The 25,000-nt window shown below is 45.1% G+C and overlaps 1 protein-coding gene across 1 annotated transcript in view; it reads left to right on the forward strand.

Moving 5' to 3' along the window:
• Positions 1 to 25,000, forward strand: part of LOC111964641 (putative neural-cadherin 2) — a 133,048-nt gene that overhangs the window by 58,730 nt on the left and 49,318 nt on the right. The window contains 13 exon segments of the mRNA XM_070443811.1: positions 5,537 to 5,725; positions 6,833 to 7,058; positions 8,022 to 8,226; positions 12,067 to 12,178; positions 20,918 to 20,941; positions 20,944 to 21,033; positions 21,036 to 21,056; positions 21,059 to 21,100; positions 21,103 to 21,163; positions 22,506 to 22,607; positions 22,609 to 22,646; positions 24,016 to 24,188; positions 24,903 to 25,000. The exon segment at positions 24,903 to 25,000 is cut by the window's right edge and continues 71 nt beyond it. Of these exon segments, the coding sequence (XP_070299912.1) occupies positions 5,537 to 5,725; positions 6,833 to 7,058; positions 8,022 to 8,226; positions 12,067 to 12,178; positions 20,918 to 20,941; positions 20,944 to 21,033; positions 21,036 to 21,056; positions 21,059 to 21,100; positions 21,103 to 21,163; positions 22,506 to 22,607; positions 22,609 to 22,646; positions 24,016 to 24,188; positions 24,903 to 25,000 (1,381 nt within the window).

The following is a 25,000-nucleotide window of genomic DNA, read 5'->3' on the forward strand; positions in this document are numbered from 1 at the left end:
TCTCCACTCCTCTGGAGCGATTGATTCCATTCCTAGGAGTTATTGGGAAAATCAAACCCCTGGATCCGGCTTATCCACCCAGATTCTGTCTTCTACCGCGCCGACGCCAGCCGCATATAGAGTTGGGAGAGTTCAGACGATCCCAGTGTCGTTGGTGGGGGAAGTAATCTATACTCCGCAGTGAGGATGAGCAGTGCTTACTAGGAAGACTACGAGCACAGTGAGTGTGCTGAAGCAAATGACCCCCTGTGACACTGTACATTTCCCTACTTGCTAATGAATACTGGATATGAGAAAAGAGAATGTACCGTATCGACCTGTGGGGAAATAAGAGATAGAGATTATAAGATGGTTAGTTGATGTAAACAGTTGGTGTAGAGGCGTCTTGTTTGATTGCTCTTATGTTCCCCGCCACATGGTGCCATCGACGCCATCTGGTGAGGAGTCATAGCTGTGGCTGACTCAGTGGGCCAGTGATGCCGGTGGGAGGGAGACAACATGCCCACCGAGTCAACCGCCAACTGCACCAGAGTTATGCAGAAAATCAACTCCGAGAGGAGGCCATTTTAGACTATGGAGACCAGAGGAGGCTGGTGGGAGGAGCTATAGGAGGATGGGCTCATTGTAATGGCTGGAATGGAATCATGGAACGGTATCAAAAGCATAAAACATATGAAAACCACATATTTGAGTCTGATCCATTCCAGCCATTACAATGAGCCCGTCCTCCTATAGCTCCTCCCACCAGCCTCCACTGACGGAGACACACCCCATGTAGAAGCAGCCTGAGGCTCTTGTTGTTGATAACTCACCTTGAGAGGTCACACACATACTCTGCRTTCACCTCACAGTAAGGTGAGTGTATTTTGACGGTGGTCTGGGTGGAGTGGAGAACGCTATTAGTGTAGCTAGGAGGTTACTAAAACCCCATAATAACCCCTGTTCCTCCCCTAACCCTCCATTCCCCATGCACACCCGACCACAGAATGGCTCTAATTGAGTTTCCGTGATGTGTCGACTGTGAGGACTCGCTCGCTCACTTACTCACGGGCGACCAGGGACCTCGAGTGGTGAAATACTACATTTGTGGTCAGGCAAGGAGGGGGCAGCCCCCTGTGGGCCTCTCATTCCAGAGAGACAGGCATGACACGGGTGGCTATTGGTTGTGGTAGTTAGTTAGGATCTAATGTGTTCACGAGGTGCTGGGAGACCAGAGTCCAGGAGGAGTAAGAGAGAGGGTGGGGTCATGTGATGGAACGTTGTCACTCCACAGGGCATGCAGGGACATACATGAGCAGCTATGTCTCCTCTGCATTTGATTGTCTGTGTGTGGATGAGTGTGTAGTGGGGAGGGCTCCATCCACACACAGCCTCAGGGCTTATCAGAAAACACACACACACACCCCCCCCCCCACACACACACACACACTGCACAGTTCTGTCTGTGGCTGAAATGTATTCATTTTCCCCTCATGTTTCTCAATGCCTGTTTGTTTGTGGCTTTGTCAGGGGAGAAAATAGAATAACTTATTCCTGCTGTCTGTCTCTTGTATTTCATGGAGTATTGCATTTACATGCATTTACATCATCAGATTGGTTGCTTAGCTGTTAAACCAGTTGAGCGTTTGGAATATCATTAGGTTTGGGCAGTAAAAGTCAACCAAGGGTGAAATGTGGAGAAATGAGAGGAGGATTTGAGAAATGAGGGGAGTGATGGTAGCAGTACAGTAGGGCTGTCCTATTACTCTGTCCACTTTAGGTACCAGAAATACCAGGGGACGTCCACAGTGAGATCAGGCTGTCTGTGTTAAGTGAACACAGGGGAGTGAATATAATGATTTCCCTTTTCCATCCATTCTCCCCTTTCTATGTTGTTATCTCTCTCTCATCTCTCTTGACTTCTATCTTCTCCTCCTTCTCTCCTCTCTCCTCCCTCCCTCCCTCCTCCCCTCCCTCCCTCCCTCCCTCCGCTCCCTCCCTCCTCCCTCCCTCCTCCCTCCTCCTCTCTCTTCTGCCCCACCCATCAGGTTTTAAAAAAATGGTGTGTGCATGCAGGGGGGGAAAGTGGGCCAGTCTAAAGATCATTAATTAGGATGCATAACGCCTCAGTCCGCTGGCTTCCAGGAGCAGATGGGGAGCAGGGTTCCCAGCTCCATAAACATGAGGGGGTTTGTTCCTCAATGACTCTCCTCCCTCAAATATTTCTTCAGTAGCTACCAATGGCAACTATACCCCACCTTTTTGAAGATTTGGTGACATTCTCGTTTGATGGTCTAATATTGACACAGCCAATGATCACTAACTAGCTGTAATATAAGTATAGAGGATGTTGCAAGTTGCTCTGTGGTTTCTCTCACACGTTGAGCATCTCTCCCTGTCTATCTCCTTTCCTCTCTTCTCTTCTCTCTCTTCTCTCTCTCTCTCTCTCTCTCTCTCTTCTCTCTCTCTCTTCTCTTCTCTCTCTCTCTCTCTCTCTCTCTCTCTCTCTCTTCTCTCTCTCTCTCTCTCCTCTCTCTCTCTCTCTCCCCCTCTCTCTTTTCCTCTGTCCCTCAATTTTTTTTTAATCTCTCTCTCTCGCTCTCTCCTCCTTACACTGGTCTCCTCTTAAAGAATTTCACTGTGCATCACATGGTTTTAGAGGAGAAAAAAGCTCTTGATTTGAAACGTAATTATGCATGTCATTAAAACAAAAGTGAGATCCACATCATTGAGTAGTTAATCGTGCATGAAAGGGAGACTCTTTTTAGATTCTGACACACACACACACGCACACACACACACGCACGCACGCACGCACGCACGCACACACACACACACACACATACACACACACACACACACACACACACAGTGTCAAATCCCTGCCAGGCCAGCAAGGACAGGCAATTACGTGAGATGCCTGCATGCATGTGCGTTCAAATGTCACAAAGACTTAACCTGCTGCCACGGAGACTGGACTCATGGGAACACCTGCGCTCTGTGAGTCACCAAGGCGACACATCCCACGCTGTCATTCACACAAACACACACACACCTATGTGACCTCCCCAGGGGCATTGTGGGAGTACAAATCTGTGTGTATGTACCAAACAGTGTGTATGTGTGTGTAATCCTAGCTCAGCTGCATGACTCTTACCCTCTGTATTGTACCTCAGGTGGTCTCAGGTAACAGTGGTACCGCTGATCTCCCTCCAGTCCTCTCACAGGTGTGTGTTCTAGCGGCATCACGCCACCAGACACCACACACCATCTCTGTCAGGTCAGAGAGGGATCACTAGGGTCCAAGAGGGGCCAAGAGGGTCCTGGGGGCTTGGGGAAATGGGATGGGTGTCCCCTCTCTCTATCACCCTCTTTATTTAATGTAATGGTTAAAGGACAACTAGCCCCTCCCTTACGTTGGGTCTTCATGGAGATCTGAAAGAATCTTCCCCATTCCGTCATTACTTCTCCTTCAGTTGAAGCCTCATATCATTTTGGTCGGCTGTTATTGGACAACACTGTCAATGTACTGACACAAATTGGGCCCCACTCAAATGTGTCCTCTTCATCTGATGTCAGACACATAAAGACCACTTGAATGCAATCTCATTCTCGCTCCGTCAATACTGGCCTCTTTTGCACGGCTGCATCTCTAATTCACTGTGTATCAAATCAGGGGGAAGAAGACAAACACAATTTTCCCCTTTTATTCACGGATTTGCATAACAATCCGTGACATCGTTCAAATTAATATTCAAATGAGGAGACAGCTTTGGGTGGACTCAGACGTGTGTCACTGGGCTATTAATACGGCGGGTGTGTATCGTATCTGGGGCGATTTCGCCTGGTTACCATCGGATCTTACGAGGATTAGAAAGGCGGTAACAGACACGTTTGGAGCTTTGCCCGCTTTGTCGACTGATCCACTCTCACAGAACACTGACGAGGTGGATCTGTTGGCTGCCTTTTAGTTCTGCTAGTTTGGTGGAGAAAAGAGGGAAGAGAAGGAGAGAGAGAGGCATGGATGGCCCTGGTGACAGATGAAGCAGAGAGAGTGAGAGAGAGAGTGAGAGAGAGACCTGTGGTGGATGTACGTACTGTAAGATATTCTTCTCTCCTCTGTGAGCAGTTTATGTACAGGTAGTGATCATTCCCATGGTCATGACACTGACACTCTTGTGTTCAACTCTCCTATATCTCTCCTCATCCCTTGCTTTTTGACCCCCAGGCACGGTTTAATGGTTAAAGCCCACTGAGCCAACCCTAAGTCAGCCATTTGTATGCATTTATGTATATATATGCGTGTGTTTGGCATGTACTTAGTGTGTGCTCAGTCGCGTGGACCAAGGATCAAGACACCGCTATCATTATGAAGAGTCATTAATGGCTGTGGAGGAATTCATACATAGCCAACTGCTGTATAAGCCTAACAGCGCCAAACAAAACAACCACGTCCATCCACTGAATTACAAAATAGCAATACAGGAATCTAGAGCCTTGTGCTGAAAAGACCTGTCAAGAAGGCTTCCACCCTCCCCTGTGTCTTCCTCCACTCTTCCTCTTTTCTTCTCCCTCTCGTTTTACCCGCCGCTTCCCTGCGTCCCTCAGATGTGAAGTTCCCTCTTATTTGCTGTTGTCTCTCCTTCGCGCCAGACATTGCAAACAACACGAAGCACAAGTCTGCAGACAAAACAAAACTCTCCCAAAACCAGACGACAAGCAGCAACAACACACAGCGTCTGTTTGCCTGGAGTCCCCTTCTCTGATTCTTTTCTGAACTTCTGAACGCCTTCTGAGAGCACTTGCTTGCTTTCTGCCCTTCCCCACCTCTTTCCTCTCTCCCTATTTCTCCCCTTTTCTCTCTCTCTCTCTCCCTCTCTGTGTGCTATCAGACAGTGTGTTTTGTAGGAAACATGCTCGTGGGAAGAGCGATAGAAAGAGAGGGTGATGGGTTTGTAAAGAAAATGTCATTCTTTTCACTGACTGCTAAGGCCTCGGGGGAAGCGACAGTCTCAGACAGCAGATAGCTGCTAGCGAGGAAACAGACGAGGGAGGGAGAGCCTCAGCCTGGGATGGAAACAGGGAACCTATCAGCCTTGTTGCATCTGGCCATTTGTCTCCACCCAGAGAATGRGTCCAGCGTCATCCAAGAGCTGTGGCTGCCGTCAGGGGGGAAGGTGACACCAGCGGATTGTTGAGAAATTGATTTTGAGAGGCAAATAAGATTAAGGAGATTGTGCCAGGGATCGCAAACACTTTGAAAGGGACAGATGGATGGATGTGTTTGGAAAAGTCAAAGCCCAATGGTGGGAAGTGGCACAGACATGGTTTGTTTTTGGCTAAAAGGAGGACTCAGACCCAATGACATCATAATCAAAGGATTAGGAGCTTCAGCAGACACTAGTCCTCCACTTTCCCAGAATGCAATTAGCTCATATGCCTACATTTCACACAGACAACCTCTTAGTAGTGATTCCACGTCCCCCTGACTGTACCAACTGGTATCTCTAACGTTTGACCCTGACCCTTAATCGCTTTATCTTTTCTGTGTCTGTAGGTGATGAGTGGTACCTCTGCAGGCTGAGCCTGAGTGTRCCCACCCTGGCAGACCTGCAGTGGGGCATGTTCCCTCAGCCCTACCTGGGTGCAGTGGGACCTGACGCCGCACCAGGCTCTGTGGTCTACCGCCTCACCGCCCGCCAACGAGACGGCACAATAGGAAACGCCCACTTCCTGCTACTGGACGGTGAGTGAAATGTCGATCAACATTGTGATTGAATTGATACAACGTTTAAATAGTGTCCATTTTACATTACATTTGATTAGATTAGATAGCTGAACTCTGATGAGATAAAAGCATTTAATGAAAGGATGACATGCAAATGTTCTATTTTTAGGGTACTAGGTGTTGGACATCCCTAAGACAGCGATAATGTACAATAAATTATAACAAAGAAAAAATAAAATAGATATAGATTGAATAAAATACAAAAATTAAATAATGAAAAATCCAAAAGAAGTGAGTGACAGGAACAATGCAGCTGTGATTAGCTACATGTCCCTGGTTACCAGCAGCTTTGTTCCTCCTATTCCTCTCTCTCTTCCTCCTCCTCTTCTCTCTCTTTCTCTTTCTCTTCCTCCTCCTATTCCTCTCTTCCTCCTCCTCCTCTTCTCTCTTCCTCCTCTTCTCTCTCTCTCTCTCTCTCTTCCTCCTCCTCCCCCTCTTCTTTTTATTTCTCTTCCTCCTCCTCCTCCTCTCTCTCTCTCTCTCTCTCTCTCTCTCTCTCTCTCTCTCTTCCTCCTCTTCCTCCTCCTCCTCTTCTCTCTCTCTCTCTCTCTCTCTTCCTCCTCTTCCTCCTCCTCCTCTTCTCTCTCTCTCTCCCTCCTCCTCCTCTTCTCTATCTTTCTCTTCTGTTGATGCTGCTGCCCAGGGGGACATGGATGAAGATGACCCTGTCATCCTGTTCTCCTCAGAGAAAGATCAGAGGCTGGATGTTAACCCGATAACACACACACACCGCACACACACACACACACCGCACACACACAGCCCCAGCTGGCAGAAGGGTCCTCTACCCCCATCTCTATACACAAATAAACACACACACCAGCCCCCCAGCCCAAGAAATCAGCAATGTCTTAGGGATGTCCATTTCTGCACAGCTGTCTCTGCTACATGATATCACTCACATGATTGTCTATAAGGCCCCGGGGCAAGCTGTGTGTTGAGGTGTGAAAACACAGAACAACTTTAATTTGGGGGTCAACTATCCCTTCAAGAAAACCTTTGAGTCACTTGGAAGAACCATGTGTATCTGTGTGTTTATACGTGTTGTTTATATCCCATAACTAGGTGGCGAGGATTCGTTTGAGGTGGACCGTGGCTCTGGGGAGGTCAGGACCACCGGCCGACCCCTGACCCCCAGCAGGGAGTACATGCTGAGGGTGCAGGTGGTTGACACGCAGGGCAGGAAGTGTCCCCCTGCAACAGTGGCTATTCTGGCAGGGTTCCGCCCCCCACAGTTCACCAACGCCTCCTACACCCTGACTGTCCMAGAGAACACGCCCGTGGGCCAAGCGTGAGTACACCCTGGGTTTGGAGAGATTGTTGTGAGGAAAACCCAATTACCCATATTATGGACTACTTTTGACCAGAGCCACCTAGTGCACTATATGGGGAATAGGCTGTGATTGGAGATTACTAGGAAGGTGAATGAACTAGGGTTTTACAGGTGACATTGGACAGGAATAACTGCTGGATGTGGGTCAGGAATAGGATGAGGGAAAGGACAGGGTGCACCATGCATTTCACAATGAGGGAGGAGGGGTAAGTGCATCAGTGAACCAATGAATGCGTGTGTTCTGCATATGTCTGTGTACATGTATTTTTGCTTGTGTATTGTGCTTGTTATGTGGGTGTGTGTGTGAGTATTTGTGTGTGTGTGTGTTTTTGTGTGTGTGTGTGCCGCCTCTGCTGCTCATTAGAGGGGAAGCCAAAGGATTGTGTGAACGTGGATGATTCCTCTGCATTATGTGTCATGTGTTGGGAGGGGGGGTTATGAAGGTGGGGGTGAAGGAGGGACGCAGATGCATCATTTTGTCCCGGCGCTCAGAATATGAAAGTGTGGCTAATTCAAATATGTATTAAAATAAATTTTAGGATAAACATGAAGGGCAAAGTGTGTGTCTGAACCTGCCTCCTCAGGCCTCTGGTGACTGGAGCACAATGTATTCATCTCCTGCCCACCCCCTACACTGTGTGTGTGTGTGTGTGCGTGCGTGTCGGTGCATGTGCCTATTTGCCTGGGTGTGGTAGGTGCAAGTGTGTGTGTCTTAATCCAGAAAACCACAAAATAAAGATGCTATGAATGAGAGTGATGATATCAGACTGAAGATGGATAATTTCTTGCTCCCTGGAGATCTATTTCATTCGTGAATGTGTCTCCTTATGACATCACATCCTGTCTAATGCGTCTCCCGATGACATCACTTCCTGTATACTGTATCTCCTTATGACATCCTGTTCCTGTTTCCCCCTGCAGTGTGGCGATGGTGGGGGCCATCTCCTTCCAGAGGAAGACTCTGTCCTACATGCTGCTGGTGAACCCTGGCAACCTGTTCAGTGTCAACCAGGAGAGTGGAGCTGTCAGCCTCACCCGGACAGTGGACTTTGAGAGTGGACACACACTCCACACACTGCAAGTCAGGGCCTCTGAGCCAGACACAGGCCTCAGCGGTGTGGCAGAGGTACACACACGCAACTATACACACACATACACACATGCACGCATACACACACACAGTCACACATATATAGTACACACTCACCTCTATACACACCTGCTCCTACCCAGATGGCTGGCTTATACACACAAATGGCATCCTCACGAATCCACCAGTTCCCCTTAGGCCCGCTCCAGTCAGCTTGGCTAATTCACTCGAATGAGCTGTGCATGTGGCTCTGAAGGTGTGTGTGTGCCTGCGTGTGTGTGTACGTGTGTACTTTCCGTTGGAGTAGAATTGATGGGGAATAGACCCATTTGAGGAAACATCAACTATAGCCCTGGTCAACTGCAGTAGAGAACGTCCAACCTGCCCCACTATGCTGCTCACCAGCCGTGGTCACATAATGGAGAACAACAGTGTGGAGAGCCAGCCGTGGTCACATAATGGAGAACAACAGTATGGAGAGCCAGCCGTGGTCACANCCAGCCGTGGTCACATAATGGAGAACAACAGTGTGGAGAGCCAGCCGTGGTCACATAATGGAGAACAACAGTATGGAGAGCCAGCCGTGGTCACATAATGGAGAACAACAGTATGGAGAGCCAGCCGTGGTCACATAATGGAGAACAACAGTGTGGAGAGCCAGCCGTGGTCACATAATGGAGAACAACAGTATGGAGAGCCAGCCGTGGTCACATAAGGGAGAACTAACAGTATTGGAGTATCCACCGTGGTCACATAATGGAGAACAACAGTATGGAGAGTCAGCCGTGGTCACATAATGGAGAACAACAGTATGGAGAGTCAGCCATGGTCACATAATGGAGAACAACAGTATGGAGAGTCAGCCGTGGTCACATAATGGAGAACAACAGTATGGAGAGCCAGCCAGTGTAGCATGGTGATTCTGTTCAGGTGATTGGACTGTGGCCTCAGTGGCGAGTTTGGAAATAGAAATAGCTTCAGTGCAGATACAGTGAAGACTATGGAGATTCTGGGTAAAAAGACAGAGAGACAATTGTTGTTTTTATTTATTCAGAAGGTTGTTTATCTTTGCTATCCTATTATGTGAAGAGAATCATCTCAGGCTTTACAATTAACATCATATTGTATGACGTCTCCCTCAGATTTAAAAAGAACCTTTTACCTAAATGAGAACAGGTGTGTCCTAACCCCTTGTTTGGCTTCAGTTTCCATTCCCACAAGGGCAGTTGAGGTAAGCTGTTGTGAAACTGGCGTATTGGAATCCCCCGGGGCGGCCATCTTTGTTTGTCAGATGCTCACATCCACTGATTGAGTTGTTTAGATGGACTTGGCAACCAGGCAGGACCCTGTGGCCAACGTGTGCCTGGCAACCAGGCAGGACACTGTGGCCAACGTGTGCCTGGCAACCAGGCAGGACACTGTGGCCAACGTGTGCCTGGCAACCAGACAGGACACTGTGGCCAACGTGTGCCGGACACAGAGGAACGCTTTGGCACCACAAACACACACACACAAACAAACATGTACAACGTGAGTAGACAAACACAGAAACTCTTGCATGTACACACACATGCATTAAACACAGATGTAACAGTGCACACGTACAGACACAACACACACCAACATAAACAGGCTCCGCAATCTGGCAATAAGCTGGGCACCAGTCACGGTCACCTTCCTCTGTCCAAAACTCACCCCGTCTGTGGTCAAGACCTCAATCCGTTTGCTCTCTCTCCCTCTCTTTATGTCTTTCCTCTCACTCTGTCTCTCTCTGCCTCTGTTTCTCTCTCTCTCTGCTATCATTAATACAAGCCCATTGGGTAGGAGTATGAAGAGGAGAAGGCATCCCATAGAGTTCCATGTCTCTTTCCCTCTCTCTCCTCCCCATCTCTCTCCGCTCCCAGCTTCTTCTCCTAATCTTCCTTAAGCACTTGTACTAGCTCTTAGTATCACTAATACTCTCACTTTCTGCCACGCACACAGACGCACACACAACACACACACAAACACACACACATACACAGTACGGCAGCAGTATGAGACCAGGCTCCTGTTGGACCAGGCTCACGGTGTGTGGCGGCTCTCCAAGAGGGTCTTAACAGACAGGGTGTTTTTCTAACAGGGATTGGGATTCCCAGGGAGTGTTGGTGATTAGGTATGAGTGAGAGGGGGATCCAGTCTGCCGGGTTTGGAGGAGTGGAGAGAGGGAGGGCTTCATAGTGTTACCCACAGGATAGAACGTAGAAATAGTGGCAAGAATGGACAGCTCTCTGTTTTAAATCAGTCTGATTGAATTGATGCACTAGGGGAAGAGTCAGACATTTTGTGTCAGTGTATCGATGCCAAGCATAACCTTATTGTTTGGAGTTTGGAGTTGTTGTTGTCTTTGGAGCGAATCCTAACTTCCACATAAGTCGAATTTTCACTTAGTCTCGCATTGACATCAAGTTTGGATTTCAATTATTTGTGGCCTCCCGAGTGGAGCAGCAGTCTAAGGCATTGCATCTCAGTGCTAGAGGCATCACTACAGACCCTGGTTCGATCCCAGGCTGTATCACAACCGGCCGTGATTGGGAGAACTATGAGGTAGCGCACAATTTGCCCAGCGTTCACCGAGTTAGACGAGGGTTTGGCCTACCAGGATTTCCTTGTCCCATCGCGCTCTAGCGACTCCTTGTGGCGGGCCGGGCGCCTGCAAGCTGACTTCGGTCACTAGCTGAATGGTGTTTCCTCCTACACATTGGTGCGACTGGCTTCCGGGTTAAGCGAGCAGTGTGTTAAGAAGCAGCGGGCCTTGGCATGGTCGTTTTTCGGAGGACGTATCGCTCTCTCCCGAGTCCGTATGGGAGTTGCAGTGATGGGACAAGACTGTAACTACCAATTGAATATAACTTAAAAGCTGTAAAAGTACAAAAAAAAGGATTTCAATTTGCCTCAGATTTTGAAGGTTTGTCAAATATGGTGTTGGAGTTTTTGCATTTTCAAAGTTCCAATGAAGTTTGTGTTAGTTCCTTCATTTCAGACTGACAGTGTGGGAGTTGATGTGAGTGTGTTGAGTGTGTTAGCCTAGTCATAGTTCCATACTGGGGCCCACGCTGGCTTCTCCAGCCCCCTGTCTGCCATGGCTGCTCTGTGTGCCCACCTCTCTCCCCTGGGGAGCAGCAGTCTACCCCCTGGCACATCTGGTCCCCAGAGATAACACCCCCATGTGGGAGACTGGAGGGGGAGGATCCAGCATGACTAACACTGCTCAGGGAACCTCTGGACTACCCCGCCTCTCTTTACCTCTCTCACTCTCTTTCCCTACCTATCTCTCTAACTCAATCTCTACCACCATCCTGCCCCATCATTATCTATCTTTTCCTCTTTCTGCCCCCCCTTTCTTTCTCTCTGTCGCTATCTTCCTAGGTTTTCTTTCTCTCTTTTTCTCTTCCCCCTTAATTATCTCTCTCTCCTTTGGATCTCTCTATCTTCCTTACGCCTCAGGACTGTCATATTTACAGCTATAAAAAAAAATATGTGTGTGTGCACAGAGATTCAGTGTAGATGTGTGTGCATGCATCTGTAAGAGTGAGTGTGTGTGTTTGCGTGCGCACGCGTGAGCGTTTGTGTGATGTTGTGTTCCGCTTGGCCGGGGAGCGGCTCAGAGGGTTGGGGTGCAGCTGTGCCTGACTACCACTAGGTCCTCGCCCTCCCACGCACATTTATATTAACCCAGCCAACACGCCCGAGAAAACACACATACACACAAACACTCACATACACATTCACATATCTTGTAAATGACTGTCAAAGCTTCACACAAAGAAGAACTTCCACAGACACCAGCCCATCGCCGCTCCAAGTTAACCCTTTCTCCTCTGTCCTTCCCTATAGGTGGTGGTTCACATCACAGATGAGAATGACTGCACCCCAGAATTCCTCCACTCCATTTACAGCCGGGATAACATTCCCGAAGCCACCGCGCCTGGAACATCACTGCTACAAGGTGAGACATCGGTGGAGGTTCTATGTGGGACATAAAGTCCATAACATACGTAGAGACACACACACAGACACACAGACAGAGAGACACACAGACAGAGACCCAAAGACACACAGAGACACACAAACAGAGACACACAAACAGAGACACACACACAGAGACACACACACACACAGAGACACACAGACACACAGAGACACACAGACAGGAACAGAGGACACACAGACAGACAGTACATAACAGACAGACAGACAGTAACAAACAGACAGCTAAGACAGTACATTAACAGACAAACAGAGGCACACAGACAGACAGAGACACACAGACAGACAGAGACACACAGACAGACAGACAGACAGACAGTACATAACAGACAGACAGAGACACACAGACAGACAGAGACAGACAGACAGACAGACAGACAGACAGACAGACAGACAGACAGACAGTACATAACAGACAGACAGTACATACAGTAACAGTGTATACAGTGCCTTCAGAAAGTATTCAGACCCCTTTACTTTTTCCACATTTTGTTACGTTACAGCCTTATTCTAAATTGTTTTTTTCCCTCATCAATCTACACACAATACCCCATAACAGGATTTTAGCAATTTTTGCTAATTTATAAAAAATAAAAATAAACATTTACATGAGTATTCAGACCCTTTACTCAGTAGTTTGTTGAAGCACCTTCGGCAGCGATTACAATATTGAGTCTTCTTGGGTTTGACGCTACAAGCTTGGCACACCTGTATTTGGGGAGTTTCTCCCATTCTTCTCTGCAGATCCTCTCAAGCTCTGTCAGGTTGGATGGGGAGCGTTGCTGCACAGCTAATTTCAGGTCTCTCCAGAGATATTCGATCAGGTTCAAGTCCGGGCTCTGGCTGGGCCACTCAAGGACATTCAGAGACTTGTCCCAAAGCCACTCCTGTGTTGTCTTGGCTGTGTACTTAGGGTCGTTGTCCTATTGGAAGGTGAACATTCACCCCAGTCGGAGGTCCTGAGCGCTCTAGAGCAGGTTTTCATCAAGGATCTCTCTGTACTTTGCTCTGTTCATCTTTGCCTCGATCCTGACTAGTCTCCCAGTCCCTACCACTGAAAAACACCCCCACAGCATGATGCTGCCACCACCATGCTTCAACGTACAGATGGTGCCAGGTTTCCTCCAGACGTGACGCTTGGCATTCAGGCCAAAGAGTTCAATCTTGGTTTCATCAGACCAGCAATCTTGTTTCTCATGGTCTGCGAGTCTTCAGGTGCCTTTTGGCAAACTCCAAGCGGGCTGTCATGTGCCTTTTACTGAGGAGTGGCTTCCGTCTGGCCACTCTACCATAAAGGCCTGATTGGTGGAGTGCTGCAGAGATGGTTGTCCTTCTGGAAGGTTCTCCCATCTCCACAGAGGAACTCTAGAGCTCTGTCAGAGTGACCATCAAGTTCTTGGTCACCTCCCTGACCAAGGCCCTTCTCCCCCAAATGCTCAGTTTGGCCAGGCAGCCACTCTAAGAAGAGTTTTGGTGGTTCCAAACATCTTCCATTTAAGAATGATGGAGGCCACTGTGTTCTTGGGGACCTTCAGTGCTGCATACATGTTTTAGTACCCTTCCCCAGATCAGTGCCTCAACACAATCCTGTCTCTGAGCTCTACGGACAATTCCTTCAACCCCATGACTTGGTTTTTGCTCGGACATGCACTGTCAACTGTGGGATCTTATATAGACAGGTGTGGGCCTTTCCAAATCATGTCCAATCAATTGAATTTAGCACAGGTGGACTCCAATCAAGTTGTAGAAATATCTTAAGGATGATCAATGGAAACAGGATGCACCTGAGCTCAATTTCAAGTCTCATAGCAAAGGGGCTGAATTCTTATGTAAATAAGATATTTCTGTTTTTTTTATTTAATTCATTTGCAAAAAAATCTAAAAACCTGTTTTCACTTTGTCATTATAGGGTATTGTGTGTAGATCACTGAGGATTATTATTTTTTTAATCCATTTTAGAATTAAGGCTGTAACGTAACAAAATGTGGAAAAAGTCAAGGGGTCTGTATACTTTCCGACGGCACTGTAACAGACAGACAGACAGACAGACAGACAGGACAGGACAGACAGACAGACAGACAGACAGACAGAGACAGACAGACAGACAGACAGACAGACACAGACAGACAGACAGACAGACAGACAGACAGACAGACAGAACAGACAAGACAGTAACAGACAGTGGGTGATGCCCTCTGTGTGAGATGTTGATAGCCAGGCTTGGTTAGTGGACAGACACCCTGAGGGGTGAGGAGAGGGTGACCTCTACTAAAGGCTGGCCATAATGGAATGGGCTGCTCTTATCACCCTGCCTGTCCCAGACCTGATCCTATCACAGTAATTGAAAGGGTTTTGCGCCCACTCACAATGGATGACTATGTGCAAGGTTTAACCACCGGCTACTCTTTTATAGAGGGAGGAAGGGAAGGGAGGAGTGGACAACCCTATGGGAGGTTAGATAGACGAGCGTGTGCTTTGTGCCGTTCATGCACAGGTATGTTCAGTCAATGTGCTACCATGTCAGTGCATGCATCTTTGTCCCATTCTATGTGACCTCAACTCTATTGCACACGCCACACGTTAAATGCGAGCCGACAATGAGGTTGGCTTTGCTGCTTGTCACACTGCATTAGGTTCTGGGATCAAATTATCAATGCTAATGGATAGCAGGCTAACAGCTAGCCTCCCTGGGAGTGCTTGAGCAGTCTTCCCCCACTGAGCCATGAGGAGAAGAGGGAGAAGAGGAGACACCCCATTTTTCAAGTGTGTGTGTGTTTGTGGGTGTGTGTGTGTGTGTGTGTGTGGTGTGTGTGTGTGTGTGTGTGTGTGTGTGGTGTGTGTGGTGTGTGTGTGTGTGTGTGTGTTGTGTGTGTGTGTGTGTGTGTGTGGTGTGTGTGTGTGTGTGTGTGTGTGTGTGTGTGAGCCAGAGAGAAGAGAATGGCCGAATTGCTTACCAGCCTTTAATTCTGTCTTTGTTCTCAGCTTAAGCCAATCGGCTTTAGCGAGGGATGGAGAAAATACAGAGACAAAAAGAAAAGAGAGAACGAGAGAGTAAGACAGGATGATCTAGTGGCCGCAGCATGCTTTCTGAAGCAGATGCACACGTTGGCATGGGCCCGGCTGTGTGTGTGTCTCTGTGTGTCTGGTGTGTGTCTCTGTGTGTCTGTGTGTTTGTCTCTGTGTGTCTGTGCATGTGCTTATGAAAATTCAATTATGGTGAATATGCAGCTTTTTTGCATATCGCCATGTCGACAGACGCGCCTGTCACTCTGTGTCACTCACTCACGCAGTGGAGACTCCCCCTGCATGCAGAGCACGCGCGTGTGCGCGCGTGCGCGTGTGTGTTTGTAGTATTTGTATGTGAATGGATAGTTTGATTTCGAGCTTTAGAATGGATAGTTGTGATTCAAGCTTTAGAATGGATAGTTTGATTAAAAGCTTTAGAATGGATAGTTTTGATTAAAAGCTTTAGAATGGATAGTTTGATTAAAAGCTTTAGAATGGATATTGATTTAAACTTAGAATGGATAGTTTGATTTAAAGCTTTAGAATGGATAGTTTGATTAAAGCTTTAGAATGGATAGTTTGATTAAAAGCTTTAGAAGTGGATAGTTTGATTAAAAGCTTTAGAATGGATAGTTTTTGATTAAAAGCTTTAGAATGGATAGTTTGATTAAAAGCTTTAGAATGGATAGTTTTGATTAAAAGCTTTAGAATGGATAGTTTGATTTCAAGGTTTAGAATGGATAGTTTGATTTCAAGCTTTAGAATGGATAGTTTGATTTCAAGCTTTAGAATGGATAGTTTGATTAAAAGCTTTAGAATGGATAGTTTGATTTCAAGCTTTAGAAATGGATAGTTTGATTTCAAGCTTTAGAATGGATAGTTTGATTTAAAAGCTTTTAGAATGGATAGTTTGATTTCAAGCTTTAGAATGGATAGTTTGATTTCAAGCTTTAGAATGGATAGTTTGATTTCAAGCTTTAGAATGGATATTTGATTTCAAGCTTTAGAATGGATAGTTTGATTTCAAGCTTTAGAATGGATAGTTTGATTTCAAAGCTTTAGAATGGATAGTTTGATTAAAAGCTTTAGAATGGATAGTTTGATTAAAAGCTTTAGAATGGATAGTTTGATTTAAAAGCTTTAGAATGATAGTTTGATTTCAAGCTTTAGAATGGATAGTTAGTTGATTAAAAGCTTTAGAATGGATAGTTTGATTAAAAGCTTTTAATGGATGTTTGATTAAAGCTTTAGAATGGATAGTTTGATTTCAAGCTTTAGAATGGATAGTTTAGTTTGATTAAAAGCTTTAGAATGGATAGTTTGATTTCAAGCTTTAGAATGGATTAGTTTGATTTCAAGCTTTAGAATGGATAGTTAGTTTGATTAAAAGCTTGAATGGAAGTGTTGATTCAAGCTTTAGAAGGATAGTTTAGTTTTGATTAATGTAGATGATAGTTTGATTTAAAAGCTTAGAATGGATAGTTTGATTAAAGCTTTAGAATGGATAGTTTGATTAAAAGCTTTAGAATGGATAGTTTGATTTCAAGCTTTAGAATGGATAGTTTGATTTCAAGCTTTAGAATGGATAGTTTGATTTCAAGCTTTAGAATGGATAGTTTAGTTTGATTTCAAGCTTTAGAATGGATAGTTTGATTTCGAGCTTTAGAATGGATAGTTTGATTAAAAGCTTTAGAATGGATAGTTTGATTTCGAGCTTTAGAATGGATAGTTTGATTAAAAGCTTTAGAATGGATAGTTTGATTAAAAGCTTTAGAATGGATAGTTTGATTAAAAGCTTTAGAATGGATAGTTTGATTTCGAGCTTTAGAATGGATAGTTTGATTAAAAGCTTTAGAATGGATAGTTTGATTTCGACTTTAGAATGGATAGTTTGATTAAAAGCTTTAGAATGGATATAGTTTGATTAAAAGCTTTAGAATGGATAGTTTGATTAAAAGCTTTAGAATGGATAGTTTGATTTCAAGCTTTAGAATGGATAGTTTGAGTTCAAGCTTTAGAATGGATAGTTTGATTTCAAGCTTTAGAATGGATAGTTTGATTAAAAGCTTTAGAATGGATAGTTGATTAAAAGCTTTAGAATGGATAGTTTGATTTCAAGCTTTAGAATGGATAGTTTGAGTTTGATTGAAAGCTTTTAGAATGGATAGTTTGATTAAAAGCTTTAGAATGGATAGTTTTGATTAAAAGCTTTTAGAATGGATAGTTTGATTTCAAGCTTAGATGGATAGTTTGATTAAAAGCTTTAGAATGGATAGTTTAGTTTGATTTAAAAGCTTTAGAATGGATAGTTTGATTTCAAGCTTTAGAATGGATAGTTTGATTAAAAGCTTTAGAATGGATAGTTTGATTAAAAGCTTTAGAATGGATAGTTTGATTTCGAGCTTTAGAATGGATAGTTTGATTTCAAGCTTTAGAATGGATAGTTTGATTTCAAGCTTTAGAATGGATAGTTTGATTAAAAGCTTTAGAATGGATAGTTTGATTAAAGCTTTAGAATGGATAGTTTGATATAAAGCTTTAGAATGGATAGTTTGATTAAAAGCTTTAGAAAGATAGTTTGATTAAAAGCTTTAGAATGGATAGTTTGATTAAAAGCTTTAGAATGGATTGTTTGATTTAAAGCTCTTAGAATGGATGAGTTGATTAAAAGCTTTAGAATGTATAGTTTGATTAAACGCTTTAGAGTGGATAGTTTGATAAAAGCTTTAGAATGGATAGTTTGATTAAAAGCTTTAGAATGGATAGTTTGATTAAAAGCTTTAGATGGATAGTTTTGATTAAAAGCTTTAGAAATGGATAGTTTGATTAAAAGCTTTAGAATGTATAGTTTGATTAAAGCTTTAGGAGGGATAGTTTGATTAAAAGCTTTAGATGGATAGTTTGATTTCAAGCTTTAGAATGGATAGTTTTGATTAAAAGCTTAGAATGGATAGTTTGATTTAAAGCTTTAGAATGGATAGTTTGATTTCAAGCTTTAGAATGGATAGTTTAGTTTGATTAAAGCTTTAGAATGGATAGTTTGATTAAAAGCTTTAGAATGGATAGTTTGATTAAAAGCTTTAGAATGGATAGTTTGATTTCAAGCTTTTAGAATGATAGTTTGATTAAAAGCTTTAGAATGGATAGTTTAGTTTGATTAAAGCTTTAGAATGGATAGTTTGATTTCAAGCTTTAGAATGGATAGTTTGATTAAAAGCTTTAGAATGGATAGTTTGATTAAAAGCTTTAGAATGGATAGTTTGATTTCGAGCTTTAGAATGGATAGTTTGATTTCAAGCTTTAGAATGGATAGTTTGATTTCAAGCTTTAGAAATGGATAGTTTGATTAAAAGCTTAGAATGTATTGATAAAGCTTTAGAATGGATAGTTTTATTAAAAGCTTTAGAATGGATAGTTGATTAAAAGCTTTAGAATGGATAGTTTGATTAAAAGCTTTAGAATGGATAGTTTGATTAAAAGCTTTAGAATGGATAGTTTGATTAAAAGCTTTAGAATGGATAGTTTGATTTAAAAGCTTTAGAATGGAATGGTTTGATTAAAAGCTTTAGAATGTATAGTTTGATTAAACGCTTTAGAGTGGATAGTTTGATTAAAAGCTTTAGAGATGGATAGTTTGATTAAGTCTTTAGAATGGATAGTTTGATTAAAAGCTTAGAATGGGATAGTTTGATTAAAAGCTTTAGAATGGATAGTTTGATTAAAAGCTTTAGAATGGATAGTTTGATTTCAGATGCAGCGAGAGAAAAATACTGAGAAAGATGCGAGCATGAGGGAAAGAGATAGTCAGGAGAAAGAGATAAGGATAGAGAGAGAAAGATAGAGAGAGGGGATGATTATTGTTGTTTACCTTAAGTCAGGATTAGTCTATAAATTGGGCCTTGGTTTTTAATGGAAGCTAGCAGTGAGTGACGGGGAAATCTGCCTCTCCAATTATCTAGCCGAAATGTCCCAGGAAGGATTTAGCAGAGTAGGGAGGCGAACAACCCCCCCCCCCACACACACACACACACCCACACACAAACCCCTCAGCTAGCCAGAATCGCTCGCCTAGCCTCTCCCCATATTCCTATGTTTAATTTAGCTACCGCTGCAACTCCAATACTCCTGCCTATGCATTAAAAATGCTAATAGGTAGCCTGAAGATATATTATATTAGTCTGTGTATATTTAATGAACCTTCTGTTTCAATCCTGGCCTTAAGCTCCCCTTCTCTCACACACATGAACACACACAAACACACACATACACACATGAACACACACACGCACACACATGAACACACACATACACACACTCTCTCTCGCTCGAACACATCCCCCCCTGCAACAGGTTCATGTGTGAGTGAGAGAGCTAATGGGATAGAGGGAGGAAGAGGGAGAAGTAGAAAGAGATGATGGAATGATGAGAGATGGAAGAGAAGCAGTGAGTCAGCCAGTATACAACTGCTCATTTGCGTCATTCTGTGTACATGTGGGCGTGAGCATTTCTACATGCACGTGTGTACATTAACACACACTTGTCTGTGTCTGTGTGTGGAACACACGCTCTCTCTCGCCCTGAGGGCTAATTCATTACAACTGGGCTCTGGCTCTTTGGCTAATGACAGCATAGCCAGTCTAACACTAGCCAATACTCAGTACATACAGTAGGTCTACAGTACAGCTGGTGTTATCACACACACTTCATACACCACTGGCCTCCATTATGTCTCTTTTAACACCACAGACGGCTTAAATTCACCTACTGTACAATGGCAAGGAGCTGGGAAGGGGGAGGGAAGGGGGGACAAGGAAGGGTGGAAGACTACTTTAAGTCGTTAAGACTAATGTATGTCACTCTGGATAAGAGCATCTGTTAAATGACTAGATGGAGAGAGAGTGGAGAGAGAAATAGATAGGCCTAGCGCAGCGCAGAGCCGGTGATAATAGAAATATCCCAATTGCTGCTGCTTGTGTTCGACCGCTCACGATGTGGTGTGTGTGTGCATGCGCCCTAGAGAGATGCCGCCGTCTATAATAGATAGATAATGTGTGTTGCTTCGTGTGTGCTCGGTGTGTGGTACGAACGATTGTGAGTGTGATGTCGTCGCTCCGTAGCTTCGCCGCTGTCCGTCTGTGTCTGTGTGTTTTCGTCGAACAATTTTCCCACCTCATATAATTTGTGTGACCACCATGCAATATCTTTCTGCTTGGTCTATTTCTGTACTTCGCGAGAGAAGCGTGGGCAATAATGTTAACCAATGTGTTACATTATAGGCTGATGTCATATAAGGAATACTAAATGACTTCCTCGCTGTCCTCCTCTACGCTCTCCTTTGAGAGATATAATAACAACATAACACTAGAGTCTCTCACCTGTCTCTCCTTGTCTTTCTCCTGTCTTTCCTCCTGTCGTTCTCCTTGTCTTCTCCCCTGTCTCTCCTCCCTGTCTGTTCTCTGTTTTCCTCCTCCGTACTGTATCACATATCACTAGTTCCTATTGCCGAATCATCTCAGAGTCTATATCCTCCTCGTTCTTATACAATTCATGCGCGTGGCGTATATTCCTGTCGGGCGTGCCCTGATCAATATAATCCTACTATATCCGTCTCCTTGTCCTCCCTCTCTTTCTCCCTCCTTCTCCTGCTCTTCCTCCTGTCTTCCTCTTCTCATCCTCCTGTCTTCCTCTCTAGTTCTAGCGAGGGACTGTGACACCGGCTCAACTCAGAGCTCTCCTACTTCATCCAGAGTCCCGACTTTGCCATTCTCTCCAGGGGCGTGGTCAGCCCCAGCCAACGGTTGGACTACGAGCGCCCAATCACATGTACGAGTTTGTGTGGTTGCCGTGGACAACGGGACTCCACCCCGCACCGGGACCGCTCCATCCGGTTCAGAATGGCCAATACCAACGAAGAGGCTCCCATCTTCTCTCAAGCTGTGTATGTTGTCATCTATCTGTTTCTCCCTCTCTAACTCCCCCTTTCTCCTCTCATTTCTCCTCTCTTATTCTATGCCACTGTGCTGGTTGGCTGCTCGTCCTCCCCCATTCCTACACTCACACTCTCCCTCCCTTTTACTCGACTCTACACCCTCTACCAATGGAAGTTGTTACTCAGAGCAGAATTCTATCCAGTTAGCCCTGCCCCCCTTCATCACACACACAACCATACATCTACACACACACAACCATACATCCACACACACACAACCTACATCCACACACACACAACCATACATCCACACACACACAACCATACATCCACACACACACAACCATACATCCACACACACACAACCATACACCATCACCACCACACAACCATACAATCCACACACACCACAACCATACATCCACACACACACACAACCATACATCCACACAACACACAACCATACATCCACACACACACAACCATACATCCACACACACAACCATACATCCACACACACAACTCCCTCTTTAGTCCTATGAGGTGGCATTTGGCTAGCGCAGCCAGAGCAGAGGCAGAGCGAACCATTTGGAGCCATGCAGAGATATAGCAGCATGCCAACAGTGACACACTAGCACACAGAGAGAGACACAGTGAGACTTTAGCCTTGCCACATGCCTACAGAGGATGGGCAATTCATTAAACATGGGTGTGTGTGTGTGTGTTGTGTGTGTTGTGTGTGTGTGTGTGTGTGTGTGTGTGTGTGTTGTGTGTGTGTGTGTGTGTGTGTGTGTGGTGTGTGTGTGTGTGTGTGTGTGTGTGGTGTGTGTGTGTGTGTGTGTGTGTGTGTGTGTGTGTGGTGTGTGTGTGTGTGTGTGTGTGGGGCAGGACTAGTCCATGTACCAGAAGAGACGCTTCAGAGGGCTGGGGAGGGAAACAGATGGTAGGGTTGGGGATCTTCCTGAGCTACGGCAGGTTTTCTCTCATCCCTCTGCAAAATACCTATTGAAGAAATGAATAAATTATGAAAGAAAATACATGCAAATTAAATGTAATGCCAATTACATAATATAATAATAATGACTGTATGAATATTGTTTTATAAATCTCTCTCTCTTCCCCCCTCTCTCTTCTTTCTTTCTTTCTTTCTTCTTTCTTTCTTCTTTCTTTCTTTCTTTCTTTCTTTCTTCTTTCTTTCTTTCTTTCTTTCTTCTTTCTTTCTTTCTTTATATCACTATCTATCTATCTAATCTCTCTCTCTCTGTCTCTCTCTCTGTCTCTCTCTCACACACACTCCCCCCCTACCTCTCTCTCCCTTTCTCTTCTCTTCTCTCTCTCTCTCTGTCTGCAGCTATAAGACGTTCTTGTCGGAGGACGCTGGTCCTGACACTCTGGTGGCCATTGTCCACGCCAATGACCCTGATGGAGACGGGGTCTCTACGCCATCACTGGCGGAACGAGGACAGTAACTTTGAGCTGGACAACCAGAAAGGTGCGTAGAGTTGACAGTGTGTATTTCCAAGGGGTTTTGTAAGAGTGGTGCAAGGGCTTGTATGGAGAAGACTGGAGAAGGTATAACATAGTGGTTCTATAGTAAGGCATTCAGACACACATGAAACACAGGCAGACAAACGAACAGTCATATGCATGTATGGAGATAAACAGACATTCTTAAACCCTAACGCATAAAACAGATGAACTCTAACATGCATACACTACTTCAGACGGAGAAAACCAAGAATACGCCTGACACACACGCACACACACAACACACACACACACACACACACACACACACACACACACACACACACACACACACACACACACACACACACACACACCCACACACACACACACACATACTTGTTATTCAGATTAGCTTGTGTTTGCTGTGGTAACTTCAATTGGGGATCAAGCTCAATGCTAGGCCAGCGGGAACCCAAATCTCTAACAAAACCCCCTCTACTCTCACACACACACTTCATAGTCATACTCTCCCAGCACAGACCCTTTTATTTTCCTGTTCATCTCTGTTTGTCTTTGTGGACTCCATGTAAAAGATGTTTTTGAGTCTGTCTCCTTTTGTGTGTCTGTGTGTTCATGTGTTTGTACGTGTATGTGTGTTTGTATGTGTTGTACATAAGTCTCTCAGTCTCTCTGTGTACTGGCTTTCACACTTTCCTCACAGTCGAGTCTCTCTACGTCTGCGTCGGCAATCTTCCGGTTATCGTTTGTTTACAAGAGCCCTCTCTCGCCTCCGAGGTGGAAACACTGACTAATGCTTAAGCCCCCTGCCTTCCTTATCACCAGCCCCGCACTGCACTGCCTCTCCACCACACAGCCTATTACGGCCACCACACACACACACACACACACACACACACACACACACACACCACACACACACACACACACACACACACACACACAACACACAACACACACACACACACACACACACACACACACACACACACACACACACACACAACACACACACACACACACACACAAAGATGTCCTTTGGCTTTTTCCACTGTTACCGAGGGGAAAATTTGTCACTTCAAAGACTTAAGCTGCATTTTTATGTATATTTCTCTCGGTACTTTGGTAGACATAGTTACTTATTTATTTGTGAGGAATCTGCATTGGAGAAATGTGTCAAAAGATGTAGGGTCCTAAAGGGCTTGTTGTAGGGGATTGTAAAGGGTGGGGGCTTGGTGTAAAATATTTCCCCCCTTTGTAGTTAAAGCTACGTTTTGAGTGTTGGTTTGATTGTTTGTGTGCGTGTAGTGGGTTTGTCTGACTGCAATATGTGCTATAGTAACAAAGATGGCTGCCATTGTCTCTCTCTCTAGGCATCATCAAACTGCGGCGGAGCCCCCCTCCTATCCTGCGTGGCCCCCAGTACATCCTCAACATTACCGCCACTGATGACAACGCGGCAGACGGACCCTATCCCCTCAGTAACTCCGCCCAGGTCATAGTGGGCATCAACGACATCAACAACAACAAGCCTGTCTTTGAAGAGGTGAGGGAAGGGGGGCATTGGACACATTATGGGTGTGTGTGAAGCCTGTGTGCTGTCGAAAAATAGATGAGCGATGAGGCATATAAAGTTGCAGTGGAGATGAAAACAAGAGAGAGAGGGGCAAAGAGCGAGAAAGACTGATAGCGATAAGGAGAGAGAGAGAGAGAAAGAAAGAGAGAGAGAGAGTAACATAGTGACTGAGGGAGGAGAGGCAGAGGTCCACAGCACTAGGGATGAGAGAGATGACAGAAAGAGAGAGAGGAACATGCCAAGTTGCCAGTTCAAAGTAAAGACAGCTGGTGTTCTCCTCGACGGCAGAACTCCACTCTACTGCAGTCCTGAACACTCCAGGGTCAGACCAGAATGCCCTCTTAGCATAGCTCAGATCAGCTCAGCACAGCTCGGCCCCAAAGATGAATATTTCAGCAGGGACTTGCCCACAGGGTCAGTGGGTTCCTACACGGGAGGAGGAGTGCTAAGTGTGCAAAATCTGGCAACCCGTTAGATTTGGCAACTCCTTGCACCCCACGTCATGCGTGTTAACTAGTCTTATTGTGATGGATGTTGAATGCTGGCTGGGGTAATCACAGTCCATCTGTGCTGGTTGACCAGTGTGTCCCATTGGCTACTGGTCATTTTTAATTGGGACTTACTTTTACAACTGACAAATGCAGCATCAATGCCATAAGTGCTGTGTGAACTCTGCCCCCTCAGTGCCATAACTACAGCGTCAACACCGGTGTCCTGGAGAACCAGCCCCCTGGGACATTTGTCCTGCGCGTTCACGCCCTCGACGCAGACATGGGGGTCAA

Source organism: Salvelinus sp. IW2-2015, linkage group LG6.1, assembly GCF_002910315.2.
Source record: "Salvelinus sp. IW2-2015 linkage group LG6.1, ASM291031v2, whole genome shotgun sequence".
Classification (NCBI taxonomy): Eukaryota; Metazoa; Chordata; class Actinopteri; order Salmoniformes; family Salmonidae; genus Salvelinus; species Salvelinus sp. IW2-2015.